Consider the following 17,486-nt stretch of genomic DNA (forward strand, 5'->3'; position numbering starts at 1 on the left):
GTCTATTTTTGGTTGAATCCAAGATGGCTGCGCCCACGCCCCTGGAGTTGTGAGCGTGATCTCACCGTTCAACTAGCTTTAAAATGGCGAGTCTAGATGATTTACTCAAAGAGAGCGAGAAGGAATCGCTGGCAGCGCCCATAAATACAGTTCAGGTTAGGTCCCCTAGCGTCATGAAAATTGTGTACCCATTCAAAAACAGTACACAATAGGGTATGCCATGGACTCTGGGAGTGGGAAAAAATTGTAGGGAGGGAGGGCGAGTTTTCAAAATGATGCTGAGAAAAGTGATCCTCCCCAATTTCTATGCCCAACAAACATTGGCCGTCCCTGTACGTGTCATAGCTAACATCAATAATATTTTATTTCACAAATATTTACTAATTCATAATGTGACACTGCATCCCACCAAATATGACGGCTGTTGCACTTGTAGCTACTAATATTATCCAGAACCTTGTCAAACAGAAAAAGGTCTCTGTAGCTAGAACTTTCAACCTAACATATAGATACATAGACGATGTTATTTCAATGAATAACTCTGAATTCAGTAAATATCTCGCTATGATTTATCCTCCAGAATTGGAGATTAAAGAAACTACAGAAACGGCCTCTTCTGCTTCATATCTGGACATTTTACTTGAATTTGACTCTAATGGTCACCTTTCTACTAGGCTATATGACAAGAGAGATGATTTAAACTTTAGTATAATCAATTTTCCACACCTCATAAGTAATATTCCACTCTCACCAGCTTATGGGGTATACATTTCCCAGCTTATTCGATATGCTAGAGCATGCAGTTCATATGGTGATTTTGTAGAGAGACATGGCCATCTCTCTTACAAACTGTTAAATCAAGGTTACACCAGAGCAAGACTTGTCTCTACATTCAAACGCTTTTTGGCAGGTATCGCAAGCTGGTAGATAAATACAATATCTCTCTTTGACAAATGATTGCTGATGGCATCGGTGACATTGGGCCTTAGTTAGTGACCACTACCTATCTGACTTACAGATTGATATATGGCGGGTGCCACATGTGGGGCAGGATGCGCTTACTATTTTCGAAACACCTGACATCACTTCTTGGTCTTCTGGCCAGAAGTCCATATATCTTTCTTTCATGAATATGACTTTGTTTGTGTACCGTCTATTTACTGTCTGTTCTGTGCTGTTTTGTGTCTATGTTTACAACTATTGTCTTACGAATTCTGACCTAATGTCTTTGGAGTATGGATTGGTATGATTGCGATTATTATACTAGCAAAGATGTTAAATTAAGGTCAAAGGTCATCCTGGTCCGTGATATTTTTGCAGTAAACTTTCCTTCCTTTGTGGCCGTCCAGCAATCAATTACAAAATAAATGTGGGCCAAGTTTAGACACTTTTTTTGAAAAAATCTCCGGATTTGCAAAATTTTTGTAAATTTTGACGGTTTTGGGGGTTCATTGATAATATAATGGAAATAACAGACTCCGCGCTGACCATCAACGTTTATTTATTGGCGCGGACGAGAGGAAAGCCAAAATTAACGTCAACTGAAAAAAAAGTCAAAGTGGGTTTATTTGATTGTTTAAATTCAATATTTGATATTTGGACAAAACTAAGATCATGCTATGGAAAACTATAGGATTGGGTAAAATATTTTATTCTTTCATGTCATCAACAGGACAAATGGAAATTACTGCCAGCTTTTTTGAAGGTGAAGGGTCTTGTTCGTCAACATATTGATTCCTTCAACTACTTCATCAATGTAGAGGTAAGAATTAGGGATGGTATGAATGTTCACCCAAGCCAGCAACTGTTATTCATTACACTTGAAATGGAATACTCTTGAACTTAATGAGTTTGTTTGCTTCAATTGTTAAATTACGCAGTGGCATCAGGGCTATTTGATAAGTTGGCATTCAAGTCTGTTATTAAGTATGATTATGTCTTCAAGTTTCTCCAACAACTGCATTAACTTTGAACTTTGAATGTATCATTCCAAGTATTTGGTGTGTTGAATATTATGGGTTGAATTAATGATGAGGTCTTGTTCAAACAAACCTGTAGCGTAACAGCCCTGTCAGTAGTGTACTGTCATATAGTTACATATCAAAGGACACACTCTAAGACTTACTTATCACAAGATCAGCTGACCAGTTTTACATTCAATCAGGATCGACGATTCTCTAGTCTCCAATCACAGCCTTGTCCATTTCAGCATGAAAGTACAGCGTCCACCAAACTCCAAAGTCACTACTTCTCACTGGAACTATCGGAAGATGAATATCAATGATTTTCAAGTCAAGCTGGCAGCTAGTCTCTCATGCCAGACCTCGAATCTGCGTGCGGTGCAAGCCGCGAAGCCGCAAAGTGCGAGTAACTGCAGGTTAATACTAATGGTCTGGCTAGAACCAATGTGCTATATATAATGTCCAATAGAATCCTTCGAAAATCGGCTAGATGAAAGAGCACATCTATTGCTTAATCATATTGTAGGCGGAGCATCTAAAAATAGCCTTTTGAACTCGACTGAATGATTGTATCATTCATCCGGAAATGTTTCATTGGAAGTAAACTGCCCTTCGTTGACCTCAGTGCGACTTCATGAAATCACGGTTACTCTATCGATGAAAAAATCTGCAAAAATGCTCAATGCCATTGAAGAAGTGGTGATGGACAGCCTGAAACTGAAGCAGGAGGTAGCTATGACAGATTATCTGGAAGGAGACGACGTTTCGTGAATTTGCCGACAGGATATGTCCAATCTCTCGTTTTAAGCTTGCTCCAGGCGTTGCTTCAATGCTTGTGATTTTGTCGATCATCGACATCCTCTATGGAGTTTGCTTTTTCCTTCTGCTCTGTGCCAACGAAGCTCAGACTTTTGGCCCTATTCGACTGCCAATGAGCTGGTGGTAAATGGCCCACAAATAAATTCTCACTGTAGATATTTACTGGAGTGTTTTTCGGCATAGATATGTGGAACATGATGGACAAATACAGTGAAAATGCGTTATGGTCGTCTGAGCGTTGTGGTCCAAAGTTTTACTTATTAGCATGGGAAAGACAGCCCAATTTTGACGTCATCACATTCCTGAGCAGTTGGTTCTAGCCAGACCTCGTAACCTGCAGTTACATCTCGTGGCTTTGCCACTCACGCCGCATGCAGGTTTGAGGTCTGGCATGCGAGACTAGCTGGCAGCTAAATTCTCTGATTACCCTTGTGACTCCAATCCTTAAATATTATCAGAATTTTTCCACGCGACTTCTACAGACATGTTAGATGATGTTGTTCCTGTTACTACCAAAGTTATAATTAATAAAGTCCAAGCACCTTGGTACACTGAGGAACTCCTACTACACAGGAAAAATCTTTGGCGTCTAGAATTGAAATGGCAAAATACACAGCTTGCGATAGATCAACAAATTTTCATCTGCATGCGATCTGAATACTTTAGTCACTGTGATGACGCGAAATCAAGCTACCATTGACGTCATATCTGAGAGGCGGACTCTAGGAAACTATTTAACATCGTTGGTGAACTTTCCAATGCAAATGCAAGTAACACCAATGCATTGCCAAACAACATCCCTCTCACTGACTTGCCATCCGAATTTCTCACCTACTTTGAATTCAAGGTAGCCAAGCCCTGAAAGGGACTTGCAGTTCAACAGGTTGACTCCCATGATATCCTAACACACCATGTATTTGATGACTTCCACCTGGTTACAGCTGCTGAGGCACAAACAGTCATAAAACGATCTTCCCACAAAGTCTTGCGACCTTGATGTCTTACCGTCTGTCATTCTCGAGAAATCTGTCAACACTGTCACACCTTTCTCAGTTGACTTTTTGCTCGCTCTTGACAGGCTTTGTCCCAACTCACTTCAAATCTGCCATTGTTCGGCCACTCCTAAAAAAAACCGGACCTAGACAAAAATATGCTGAAGAGCTATAGACTAGTGTCAAATCCTACATTTCTTTCAAAAGTTCTTGAAAGAATCGTTGCACAACAACTACTTAGCCATCTTACCAGGTTTGATCTGTTCAAAAAGTGCCAAAGTGCATACTGTCCTAATCTCAGCACCAAACAGCTCTTTGCGGGTGCATAATGACATCATGCATGCGCTAAACGATAAATTGGATGTCAGATCTCAATCAGTGTGTCAAAGTTGGCAATGTAACATTGTCTAATTCGACAATGAAGTATGGTGTACCACAGGGATCAGTACTGGTGCCAATCCTTTTCACACTATATATATCACCTTAGGAGGATATCAAGGAAAGGCCATGGTCTGGATTGTATGATGTACGCCGACGGACACCCAAGTTTATGTTATTTGCAGGCAACCAGATGACGTACGTACCTTTCTCAGGAATGTATCGATGATGTACGTGGCTGCATGAGGTCAAATCTACTCATTCTGAAGGAAGGAAGGTGTCCATTTCTCGTCACCCTTGAAATCTGATGCAACAGGACTGTTTAGACTATAGGGTGACCGGACAATTTTTAAAACTGAAATCTTTTGCCAAAATCTTAAAGGTATATAGTCACCTGTAATCTAAATATGGCCATATGTAGTCAAAGGGGTGTTCCTTGGTATTCAAATATGCCCATGTGAGGGCGCTGTCTTTAAAAAGCAGCCACTTGCTTAAAATCTGTGATTGATGAGATTTTCTCTTTTCATGGTAACCGTGGCAAAATTGGAACATACCTTAATGGCACCTGTTGATAGTGTTGGTTATAATTCCTAATCTGGAAAAATAATTTGGCTAATTAGCATAATCACACTTTGGCAGCCTCTGGAAAGGAGAAAGGCAAAGTTTCCAAATTCTTTCCCTGAGAATATTGTAATGAAGGATAATGAGACAGTGTGACCAAAAATGGACCCGATATGGTTGAAATGGCTGGAAAGATGACTAACTGTACAATAATGAGTCCAGTGAAAGGTGCATTTACAGTTTTAGATTTTTTCCCTTAGAATATAGTAAAGGTAGATAAGTCCAGTGAAAGAAAATGGAAAATTGTCCTCACCCTGACCTTTGTGTTTCCAGTATAATGATAGCCATTGTTTCTGGTCAGTGACAGGTGTGCACCAGTAAAATAGCGTGTTGATCAAGTACAGCACTATTGCGAAGCTTACAGCAAAAACGGAGTCGGTGTGGGCTCTCTCTTGTGCGCATGACAAAATAAACACAACCACTGATGTTTTTTACAGCCAAACACACAGACAATGTAACAAATGTCGTGAAATCTTTTTCTATCGAAAAGGTGTGCTAGCGTTACCAGGACTTACTTTTTTGAACGTGTTGATTTCGTCATTGATGTGTAAGACAAATATATCGATGTCTTGAACAAAAAAAACTGAAAAAATTAAATTTCAATATTATCAATGATTTTATCCAACTCAGAAACCGGAGCAAGGGTTTTCCATCTTTAGGAAGAACAACTGATGCTAAAAACGGATAGCCTCTATGGAAAACACACTACGGACCCTAGTAGTACGGGTAGTCGCTGGTGGGGGGGGGGTGTGTTTTCAGTTGTCCATCAAACAGTCAACGGTGTGCCCGCTGTCGTCAGATTTTCATCCGATAGACGTACGGTGATGAAGGTGGCATCGAATAATATAGATAAGGTGTATAATACTGGCATTTTGATGGCAGCAATCTATATTGAGCTGCTTGATGCGGTGTTTGTTCGGTTGATGCTGTCCCAGTTTCACTGAAGCTACCACCTCGATTGACCAAGGAAGTTTGTGTAGATGCAGACGCAGGAAACGTGATACCGCGCCGTTCAAGCTCTTTCTGTACATAATTTACCGTATTTTTGGTTTATTCTCAACTCGTCATGAGGAACTTTTTGTAACAATAAGAATACAAATTGAATCTTTTGTTTTGATTTGTGGGATGACGTTTAGTTTGGGTGTTCTGTGTGACAAAAACATCTGTGGCTGCGTTTATTTGTTGCGCCCCACAACAGTGAGTCTATGCTGACTCCGTTTTTGCTGTACTTCCTGCTTTTGGAAATCCATGGGTGCAAATTTGCATTGCATAGCTGAGCCTGTTCAGAGCACAGAACCAGAAGAAAAATGTCTAAGGTACAATTTGCCCACATGGCCATATCTTTCCCTCTCAGAAAACGATGCCAAGAGTCATACGTGTTCAAGTGCAAATTTCTTGAGCATTTTCCCCAGTGAAAAAATGTGTTTCAGGGAAATTTTAGTACCAACCTTCACTTATAACAGTCTTCACAGCGTTCAGTGAGAATGCAGCTATTTCCGTTGATGTGATCTCTCATCACAACCGTTCGTGCAAAATGGACTACTTCCAAGATGGCGTCCCTTCCGAGATTTGTTAAAGCGCAGTGGATGTCGCGCTGCGCATGCTCCTGAGGGGTCCCCCCGTTGAAAACATATCCAAGAATGCCCCACTAGGTTACGGGTTGATATTATGTTTGCGATATATTGCCGCTTATTAAATGGCGGCTGATGTGTCACAAGCATACCAACTTACCAAATGTAACACGCAAGAAAAGGTCAATTAATCTAAGTTGAATATCTGCTGAATATTGAACAGTAATTACACGCTGGATTGAGATCACATTTGATCATGATTTTCTTGAATCAGTTGAATGGGGCTCAGCTACTGTTATCGCTCGAGCCATGGAGCTAAACATTTACCCGTATGCGTGTATATGCCAACAGACTATCAATGTCCGGGCTCTAGTCTACGACATCGCTAGCAAGGACGAGAGCTTTCATTTAAAGAGGCCCAACAGGAGTACAATTGACAATAACGCAAGCTACAGAAATCTACAGCTCGCAGAGCAATGCCCACTGCAGCAAGAAGCAGTACAGATATCAAGTCAAGCAAAGGACCTTTCATAGGTCTTCTTGTTATGTGGGGGATATCTGATTTGAAAGAGGATTCAGACCTACCCGGAAATGTGCCGAGGGTAGGTGACCATTTGCCCGACGTAAGGAGGGCAAATGGTCTCCTGCCCCGAGGGTACATAGTCCCTTGTTTGGGCTATAATGTTTTATTACATGCCTCTCTTACACAGTTTTCACTCAAAATATTAACGTTTATTGGCAAATGATCATCAAATGCTTTATTTCCATCTATTTCCATCTAGACGAAAATCCGTTACAAATGGAACGACTTTCATCATCGAATGGCACATTGATATATTAAAACTACTGTTATGCGGTTTATCAATTTTTTGCGCAAAATTTCCCAAAAGCTGGATTTACCATGCAAAACATGTAATTTCAACATTTCTACATCCAAAAGCTGTCAAGTTTGAAAATAGATCCGGGTCACTTTCAGTCAAGTGATGACTATGCGGCCCGCGACGTCATCGACGAGTTACCATTGAATCCTATGGAGCGCGCGACGTTCCATATACGAGGCATGTAATAAGTTACTATTGAATCCTATGTGGCGTGTGATGTTTGACATATGAGGTATGTAATAATGTAATTTGCCAAACAGAATATGTACATGAATAAAGTAATATTGCACAGGACATAATTTGAAAACTGGAAGAAATAGAATAATATTTTCCCTACCTATTGATGCATAGATGACATCTTTCTCTCCTAAAATTCTGGTTTCTTTTTCTGCAGATAAAGAAGATAATGAAAGCCAATGATAAAATAACCAGTGATGCTGATCCTATATTTTACATGAAGTATGTAGACGTTGTCACATCACTGTAAATGTCAATGCACTGTTAGTCTTTTAGGATAAATCTTAACCACTGTAATTTCAATTGGGTCACTGTCAATCAACGTCATTGCATTGATGATGCTGAGAGTTGTGTCAATGCTTAAAAGCTTTCAGGGAATGATCCCGATACTGTTGTATGCTTTACTTGTTCTCTGTCAAGGAGAATTATAATTTTATAGGCATAGACAAGTAAAGAACCCTTTACCTAAACTGTGGTATTTAGTGTCCATGAACTGAGCAAAATCAAATTTCTTGCCATTTACCCAGAATCCACTGCCCACTATGAAAAAAATCTACACGATGGCAAGAGAAATTATCCAGGGAGCATGAATGGAGTTCAGAATTCCACCGTAGAATGGAAAAAAAACCCATAGAACTCATTGCAGTGGGTCACCCTAGAATTATATTGTGTACTGGTCATCTCAAAATATTGGTGAATCACTTTTGCAGTGCTACTGTAACACCAAACCATGTACGAACGGTTGTACACAGCTCAAAAACTGGAAAGATTTCTGCCTTTGCTCAAACATGCAAGGAAACTTTAAACCAATGCTCGTTCAAAATCAAATGAAACCCCGGGGTCACCAGTCAAATTTGGATACTGGAAAATCAATTTACCACAAATTTACCGATATTTGAAATACAAAATAGCTGCTGTCCCTATGTTAACTCTGTAGGGAAAATCAAATTTTTGATTTTCACAAAAATAAGATGTTTAAGCCTTAATTTATTCCACAAGTGTCAAAATGAGTCCACTCAAGCAGCCGACTAGAAAAGCACTGTGAAAATTTGAGTGTCCAAATATCAAATATGAGTGTCCAAATATCAAATTGGAGTGTCCAAATATCAAATTTGAATGTCCAAATATGTTCCCAAGGTGCATTATACCTCACAAGGTCCTATCTTTGTACATGAATGTCTACTTTGCATTTCTGTACAGATTACAATCTCTCATAAAGGAATGATTGAATCATCCATATATGAAAAAACATCTCTTCCAACAGATACCTGAACATTTATGTCGGTATGCCTGATGTTGAGGAAGGCTTCAATATTACTAAACCCATTTCACCCCATGAATGCAGACTGCGTGATATGACTTACTCCGCTCCAATCACTGTAGACATTGAATACACCAGGGGTCAACAGAGGGTCGTCAGAAATAATCTACCAATAGGAAGGTATGTACAGACTCCTACATCCAATCAATATGCTTGCAATGATTGCACTTACTGGTAAGTTCATTGTTGTGATCAGAGACTCTGTAAACAATCTGTATCATTTTCAAAATGATGATCATAGATTTATATCATTTGTTGATGTTGTATATTTAACTATTAGTTTTAATGTCTTTCTCCAAACCTTATTATTGTACTTTCTTTGATGAATTAAAATAAATTCAGATGTTATTTGTCAGAAATTCTCTTCTGGTTTATAAATTTAGACTCCATCTCTGATTATACTGAATATAGATCAGAATTATGGACAAAGTCTAATTTTGGTACTGAGCATTTTGCTTGCCACTTGCCAGCAGTGTGCCCGCTAAGCCAATTTGATGCTTCATGACGCAGAGCAAATCCGCCTGACACACTGAAATTACAAGTAATCTTACGCGTCACTGACACAGCTTTAAAAAGCCTGCCAATGACTAGAAATGCTCAGCAGATTTATAATTTTCACAGATAACATATTTCCTTGGGCGAAAAAATATCTGAATGTGTCATTTCTATAAGTCTCTGCAGTGATACTACGTGCCGATTGTACACTTGTCTTGCCGATCATTCGATGGGGAAGGAGGCAGCCATTGTTGTTTTCATTGTCTTCTCACTGACTCACACGAGAATACCAGGAATAGGCCAAACCCGGAATTCGAATCGACCACGGTACAAACAAAGCCATGTGCGCAAACGCGCTTAGACGTACGTGTATTTCCATACGCGTTAGTACACATGTGGGCTTGTTTGTACCGGCATCACGTAATTATTTGGGCGTACTGAGTCTGTAGAACGCATCGCGTCCTTTTTATTCGGAGTAGAACCATTGAGAAGGACACACTACCATAGAGGGCGCTATACTTATAACTACTGACTTTATTTATAACCATTTCATGAGTGCATGCAGTGATGCCCACCAAGTTTTCTTCAGTTTGACTCAAAACAATTTTTTTTCACCTCCCCTTAGAGGGCACACTGCTTGCCAGTGTACCTGTTGAGCCAATTCGATACACCTTGGACTCAAAATATCTTGTCTTTAACTCAAGATAATTTCAACTATTATACATATATATTGGTGTAAAGCTGGCCCAGACAAACTTCAGTGTATTCTAAATTGAGCCGAGGAGTTCAAATATCTCAAAAGTGAGGTGACAAACTTTCCATCTTTTACATCAACGTAAGTCTTGATATGGCGCCCTCTTTGTTTGACAGGATGCCAATCATGCTGAGAAGTTCAAACTGTGTGTTATCAGGTAAGTCACCAGCGGAACTGGCCAAGCTCAACGAATGTCCAATCGATCCAGGAGGTTACTTCATTGTCAAGGGTGTGGAGAAAGTCATACTTATCCAGGAACAGTTGTCCAAAAATAGAATGATTGTAGAAGCTGATAGAAAAGGCAACGTTACTTGCTCAGTGACAAGGTGAGCTCACTATATTTTTCTTCAACATTCTCAAAAAATTTGTTTCAGATATCGCAACTTAAGAAGTCAAAATGCTAGTGACATACCAAACTTGTCCTTTCCCTGTCCAGAAAATGTTACTACAACAGATGAATGACAAAAATGAAAAAATGTATATGTAAAAACTAATCAAGTTGATAAAATATAAAAATGTGTATAAAAGGTGCTCATAGCTGCATAGCTGAAGTCTTGCTAACTGTATACATTGCAACAACACTGATGTTATTTACAAGAAAACTGATGATGTTTTCTGTATTTCCATCAGTTCAACTCATGAAAGGAAGAGTAGGACCAATGTAATCATTAAAAAGGGGAAGTACTATCTGAAACACAACACAGTGTCAGAGGTAAAGTAATCTTCTTTGTTTCATTTGATAATTTTATCCCATCTTCAACGCTCTTATTGGTATTCATCTAGTCAGTATCACGGGCATTATTATTGATGAGATCCGTACATGCCATCAGCAATTTTATTATTGTTGATGATATCCTTACGAACTATTGGTATTGTTATAGTTTATGTCGAGGACATACCATGTGCAGTGCTTAATCCAGGTTTTTCTTACAAGAGGGGAATGCCCCCTCTGCTTGGAAACTTTTTTACGGAGGGATTTGGTTCTGATTGAGGGGACCATAATAAATTATACAAATAATAATTATGCAAATTATTATAATAAGCTTTTTAAAGGTTTTAGCAAATCAATGTTGATAATGTGGATCAAATATCAAATCAATGAGTCTCCTATTTCTCCCTCATATTTGTGTTCTTACTGTACCTCTCCCATTGTAATGCAGTGTTGAATTTTAGGAAAAATTTGCCAAATATTGAAAAATATCAATGTTTTATAATCAAAAATGATTTGACTGTCTGATGTCTCAAGGACATAGTGGACAAGTCAGTCAATAAATTAGTTGTTCTACCGATTGCACATCATCTTAATTTCCTCAATGTTTCTTTCACTCTTCACTCAGGACATTCCTATCGCTATCATGTTCAAAGCCATGGGCATAGAATGTGACCAGGAGATTGTTCAGATGATCGGTACAGAGGATCAAGTCTTATCAGCCATTGCTCCAAGTCTTGAAGAGTGTCATAGAACCCAGATATTTACACAAACACAGGTGATGTCATAGAACCCAGATATTTACACAAACACAGGTGATGTCATAGAACCCAGATATTTACACAAACACAGGTGATGTCATAGAACCCAGATATTTACACAAACATAGGTGATGTCATAGAACCCTGATATTACACAAACACAGGTGATGTCATAGAACCCAGATATTTACACAAACACAGGTGATGTCATAGAACCCAGATATTTACACAAACACAGGTGATGTCATAGAACCCAGATATTTACACAAACACAGGTGATGTCATAGAACCCAGATATTTACACAAACACAGGTGATGTCATAGAACCCAGATATTTACACAAACCACGGTGATGTCATAAAACCTGATATTTACACAAACACAGGTAACGTCATAGAACCCAGATGTTTACACAAACACAGGTAATGTCATAGAACCAATATTTACACAAACACAGGTGATGTCACCTAGTTATTTACACAAGCACAAATGATGTCATAGATCCTAGATGTTTACACAAACACAGGTGATGTCATAGAACTCAGATATTCACACAAACACAGGTGATGTCATAGAGTCCAGATATTTACACAAACACATGTGATGTCATAGAACCCAGATATTTACACAAACACAGGTGATGTCAAGTTGAAGATGCACAGTGAAAAATATATACAAAACATGTATCATATGCTAGATTTCAAGATAAGATGGCAAAATTATTTTAACATTAGTGTCTTTGCACATTTTGAAATTACTCCAGCGAAATATCTTAGAAATTTATAGTGAAATGAATGCTCCAATCGTAATCAGTTCCCTGCATAGTTTAAAGGTGAAATTAGTTACAAAGCAATGCAAGCTACATTAATCAAGAAAAAGACGTTTTCATCAATACATTTCTAATAGTGAGATGAGAACAAAGTTTTCCCTACAGTTTTATGCCTGCTCACCGCAAATGCAATTGAATGGAAAATGACAAATTGGTTAGTTCTCTGTAGTAAATGCAACTGTAACTTTTCAATGCTAGATGTTTATCATTCATAAAAATGTAAATATCTGAAAGGCAAACCAATCATAGAAGAGCAGACAGGTGAATCAGCCATAGAATATCTGAAAATGCCAAACCTGCCATAGAATATCTGGCAGGTAAATCGATCATAGAATAACTGACGGCAACCATAGAATATCTGACAGGCAGACCAATAGACTGAAAGATCTGTCGCTTGGGGCGTGTGTTTGCATTCTCCCCTCTTTCCAACCATAGAATATCTGACAAGGCAAACCGCCATAGAATATCTGACAAGCAGACAAATCATAGAATATCTGAAAGGCAACTAACCATACAATGTCTGACAATCACACCAACCATAGGATATCTAACAGGTAATCCAACCATAGAATATCTGAAAGGCAAACCGACCATAGAATATCCTTATATCATTCTCTATGTTTTGCTGTCTTTGTTTGCTTGTTGTCTAATCTTTGTAATCACTTTCTGTCCTATGTTATGTACAGGGCTTGAAGTATATAGGTAGTAAGATACGTCAACGCAGGATGTGGGGTCCGAAGAAAAGCATTATAGATGAAGCTAGGGATCTCCTTGCTGGTACTGTACTGGCTCATGTCCCTGTGAGTACAAACATAATTTTACTTGATAGGAATAATTCGGTGTCTTTCAAGTCATGAAGTTTTAGCATTTTATTAATTTCCTTTTATTCTTGCTGAAGATCACTTATTGTTATCAATTCCACAACCAAGCTAGTTTCCTTTGTGTGTCCCATACCTTCCTTATATTCGACACATTTATTTTGACTGTTTGCCCCACTCAAATAGATGATTTTATTTTCACTTTCTGTTTGACTATCAGAAGACAAATATCACTAGTTTGTCAAAACAACTGTTGTCATGGTTTCTTACTACTACTGTAGTATGCAGAATTTTACCATGCAATATGTGATGGACTTATTACTAAAATTAGGTTTCACTGATGGGTAACTTTGTGTCAAGAAGAATATCTTTATTTAGCTCTCATGACAGCCAATCCCTTAGTACCAATGTAATAAAAAATATTGAAGTTTTCTTAGATGTCAAGTGTCATAACAACAAAAAATGTATATCACTTCATCTTCTCTTCAATAACATGCCTGATTTGTGTGTTTTTTTAAATCATAGGTTCATGAGTTTAATTTCCGTACCAAATGTATATACCTAGCTTTGATGGTCAGGAGGGTAATCCTGGCACAGGGGGATGCCAAAAAACATGTTGATGACAGGGATTACTATGGTAACAAGAGATTAGAGTTAGCAGGACAGGTAAGCATGAAATTTTGATATCAAATATTGACTTTATTGAACTGATGCATTTTTTCTTCATTTGGATCAGTTTTGTATACTTTCACAGTGACAAGCCTGTGCAACATAATATGTTATATCAATGCTGTAGCCACAAGCCTTATGTGTGGAGGAGCTCACATGAATGCTGTAAGTTGGAGGGACTAGTAGGCCTCTGTATGTGAGTACTGTATGTTGGAGGGACTGGCAGCTAGCCCCTGTGGGTGAGTGCTGTAAGTTAGAGGGACTAATAGGCCCCGTGTACATTAATGCTGTAGGCTGGAGGGACTGTTACTAATATACTTCACTGTTTTTTCAAATGAAAGTATGAAAACTTAGTGGAAGATAACTGAGAGTGAAGGGACTGGGCTAAGAATACACAAGTAAACTTGGCTGCTTGTTGACCAGTTGTTTTTCATGGACAAAAACATCGTCCCATCATTAAGCATTTATGAAGGCAATGTATCAGACTTGTAAGAAATATTTTGGCTAGCAGCTTTTCAGAAGAATAAACGTGTGCCAGTAAGTCACGTAAGAAAAAAACTGATATTACTTCATATTTGCAATCCACCAAACAGCTTCTAGCATTACTATTTGAAGATCTCTTTAAGAAGTTCAATGCTGAGTTGAAGAAGATTGCAGATCAGACGATACCTAGACCCAGGGCCGCTCAGTTTGATATCGTTAAACACATGAGACAAGATCAAATTACTAACGGACTTATTAATGCCATCTCAACTGTAAGTATTTGCCGCCCAATAACGCTTTTGATCTGTTTGATTTAACTGTTTTATCCTCTTCTTGACAATTTGAATATGGTTTCAACAACTGCCTATGATATTTCTTAAGCATTGCAAATTCACAATCCAAACAACCAACAACAGGAATTTTAACTTTGATATTTCAAAACACAACTATATCCATACTCAGCACTCCGATTAGCATGCAACAGATGACATATTAATTTTTCAAAAATTTGTGGATGGTCTGTATAAATAACTAAATAATCAACACTGGTTGTTTTTCTCCAATACAAGCCAATACTTCAGTTTTCAAGCACTAGATGTGTGGACATCATACTATACATTCTTTGAAGAACTGAGAGCGTGAACAATAAAAGAAATGATTTGCATCATCATGTTGTCGATGCTTTAACCCAATGATAAACGGTTTTACATGTTGCAGGGTAATTGGTCAGTGAAACGTTTCAAGATGGAGAGGGCAGGTGTTACCCAGGTGTTATCAAGATTATCATTTATATCAGCCCTTGGTCACATGACCAGAATATCCAGTCAGGTAAGATCATCACTTTGAAAATAGAAAATGCCACATTGGAATCAAGCAACAGTACAGCTTCAAGCAATGTTTGCAAGAGTAATTGCCAAACTTTCCATGAAGATGGTTTTGAGTCATAATAATCTTAAATATTAGGGTATTTTAAAGTTATCAAAAATTGCTTAAATTAATTACTGTACCTTCTGCTGCTGAATGTGAATGTTAAAAAGATTATCCTTGATTGGCATGAATACAATGAGTTCATTGATTGATTTAATCATAACTGCGACTAGATGGTGATTGAATTATTAAAAACTATAAGAAAATATAATTGAATTTTATCTTGCTATCAGTCACTGAGAAATTAAGCTGTACCATATTATTTCCATCCATATTGCTCTTATGGCAGTCCATACATAAAGGTATATTTGTGTCTTTCTTGCTGTGATTTAAAAGTTTGAGAAGACAAGAAAAGTGAGTGGACCAAGGTCACTGCAACCTTCACAATGGGGAATGCTTTGTCCATCAGATACACCTGAAGGAGAGGTATGTATATGACATTGACAGGGTGAGCAAATTCATCTAGACTATGTGTTGAAGATCAATGCAGTCCAGCAGTCTAAGTTTGCCAATCCTACATATGCTGTATGCATACAACATCATCATCGTTGCTACATTTGATCAGTGCATTGATAAGTTCTCTGGTTCATACTGCATTTACCATGCTCTATTTGGTCCATACCTTTGCAACGACTAAGGCTGAACAAAAAAAATTGTGCTGTTCCGATGACCCGATAAACATGGAAGAGAAAGAAAGAAAAAACCCGTAAAATCATGCGTTCATTACATAGCATTCGATTTTTGCTTGAATGAGGATGTCTTTTATGTTTTTTTTCCTTTTATGTATCATATTTCGTTTTTTTTTGGCCTAATTCTCCAGTCGCAGACCATAGACATTTTCATTTTCTTGCCTCTGTATTTTGTTATCACAAAAGTTGAATTTCCCAAGTATGACGAGATCCGATTGAGTTGATTTAGATTGATATTAAATAGATTTGCATCATCACAGCATCAGTTTTAAACAGAAATGGTGTCAATTTTGTGAAATCAACAAACACAGTTGACCTTTTATTTGATTTCCAGTCCTGTTGTTTGAGTGTGTCATTTATTTGTTTTGCAGTCCTGTGGTTTGATCAAGAACCTAGCACTCATGACTCACATCACAACAGATAATGAAGAATCTCCAGTCATCAAGTTGGCATTTAACCTTGGAGTTGAAGATGTCAATCTACTCTCTGGGGAGGAGTTAAGCTCACCATGCGTGTATCTTGTCTTCTTGAATGGTAAGAAATTAATAATTCATCAGACAATCTGAAAAACAATCTTTGTATCATGAAAAAGAGAAAATGACACAGAAACCATACAATATTGGGTTATATTGGAGAGTTTGTAAGATTTACCAAAATCTAACCAAATCTTCCTTTGAATTTCATGTGTTCTGTTCAGGTAATATTCTTGGAGTAATCCGAGACCATGAGAGGTTGATGAGGACTTTCCGTTTGATGCGTAGAGCAGGATACATCAATGAGTTTGTGTCCATCTGTCCAAATCATACTCAGAAATGTGTCTACATAGCCACAGACGGTGGAAGAGTATGCAGGTGAGACTGCCCTCTGTAGTTGACTTTTCACTCACGCCCTCAACTCAAAAATATTTCAGATTCTTTTATTCACAAATCAGTGAGTATTTAGTACACTTATATTTTCTTTTCAGCTTCACGTATTAAATAAGTGATTGTCCATCATTTTTACATGTGATTTTCTATCCTATTTTCCCTTGTCTGTCAACTTTTTGGACATTTCACACTTTTGTACAAATCATCTGGTCAATTTACTATGAAATTTGGTTATGTCCTTGAAGTATGAGGAATCATCCATTTTGGCCACCAAAACGGAAGGGAAAAATTCCAGAAAATCACAGTGAACAAGTCATCGTTGATGACACAGTCCCCACTTGTTCATGGGTACTTTGATTACAAGTCCTCAGAGAGGATAGAGTCCTCTTCATTAATTAGGTCTGTGATAAAAATACTTTGATACAGATGGCTCTCAATGGCCAAGAATGAGTTCCATGGTGATGAAAACATAAAACCAATGCAGGCCACCATCCTAAAGGTCATTAAATGAGTCAACTAGGAATTAATCAACAGGATGTTGCAAAACATTTTTGCATCCTATCATAACACTGATAGATTATCACTGGTACCATATTTTATAAAGTTTGATGCAGTGCTTCCGGACATTCACCCTAAAAACAAAAGTTCATCATGTAAATGCAAATTGGCAATTAATTTAATTTATTGGATCGTATCACAAAACAA

General features: G+C 38.0%; 1 protein-coding gene across 1 annotated transcript in view; it reads left to right on the forward strand.

The window, feature by feature from the left end:
• Positions 1-17,486, forward strand: part of LOC139140790 (DNA-directed RNA polymerase III subunit RPC2-like) — a 30,090-nt gene continuing 12,604 nt past the window's right edge. The window contains exons 1-14 of the mRNA XM_070710202.1: positions 1-155; positions 1,673-1,762; positions 7,618-7,682; positions 8,725-8,901; positions 10,147-10,356; positions 10,661-10,742; positions 11,368-11,517; positions 13,016-13,129; positions 13,673-13,813; positions 14,410-14,571; positions 15,017-15,127; positions 15,563-15,652; positions 16,287-16,449; positions 16,613-16,766. Coding sequence (XP_070566303.1) covers positions 84-155; positions 1,673-1,762; positions 7,618-7,682; positions 8,725-8,901; positions 10,147-10,356; positions 10,661-10,742; positions 11,368-11,517; positions 13,016-13,129; positions 13,673-13,813; positions 14,410-14,571; positions 15,017-15,127; positions 15,563-15,652; positions 16,287-16,449; positions 16,613-16,766 — 1,781 coding nt within the window. The 5' untranslated portion in view covers positions 1-83. The remainder of the gene's footprint in view (positions 156-1,672; positions 1,763-7,617; positions 7,683-8,724; positions 8,902-10,146; positions 10,357-10,660; positions 10,743-11,367; positions 11,518-13,015; positions 13,130-13,672; positions 13,814-14,409; positions 14,572-15,016; positions 15,128-15,562; positions 15,653-16,286; positions 16,450-16,612; positions 16,767-17,486) is intronic.

This window comes from Ptychodera flava, chromosome 9 (genome assembly GCF_041260155.1).
Source record: "Ptychodera flava strain L36383 chromosome 9, AS_Pfla_20210202, whole genome shotgun sequence".
NCBI lineage: Eukaryota > Metazoa > Hemichordata > Enteropneusta > Ptychoderidae > Ptychodera > Ptychodera flava.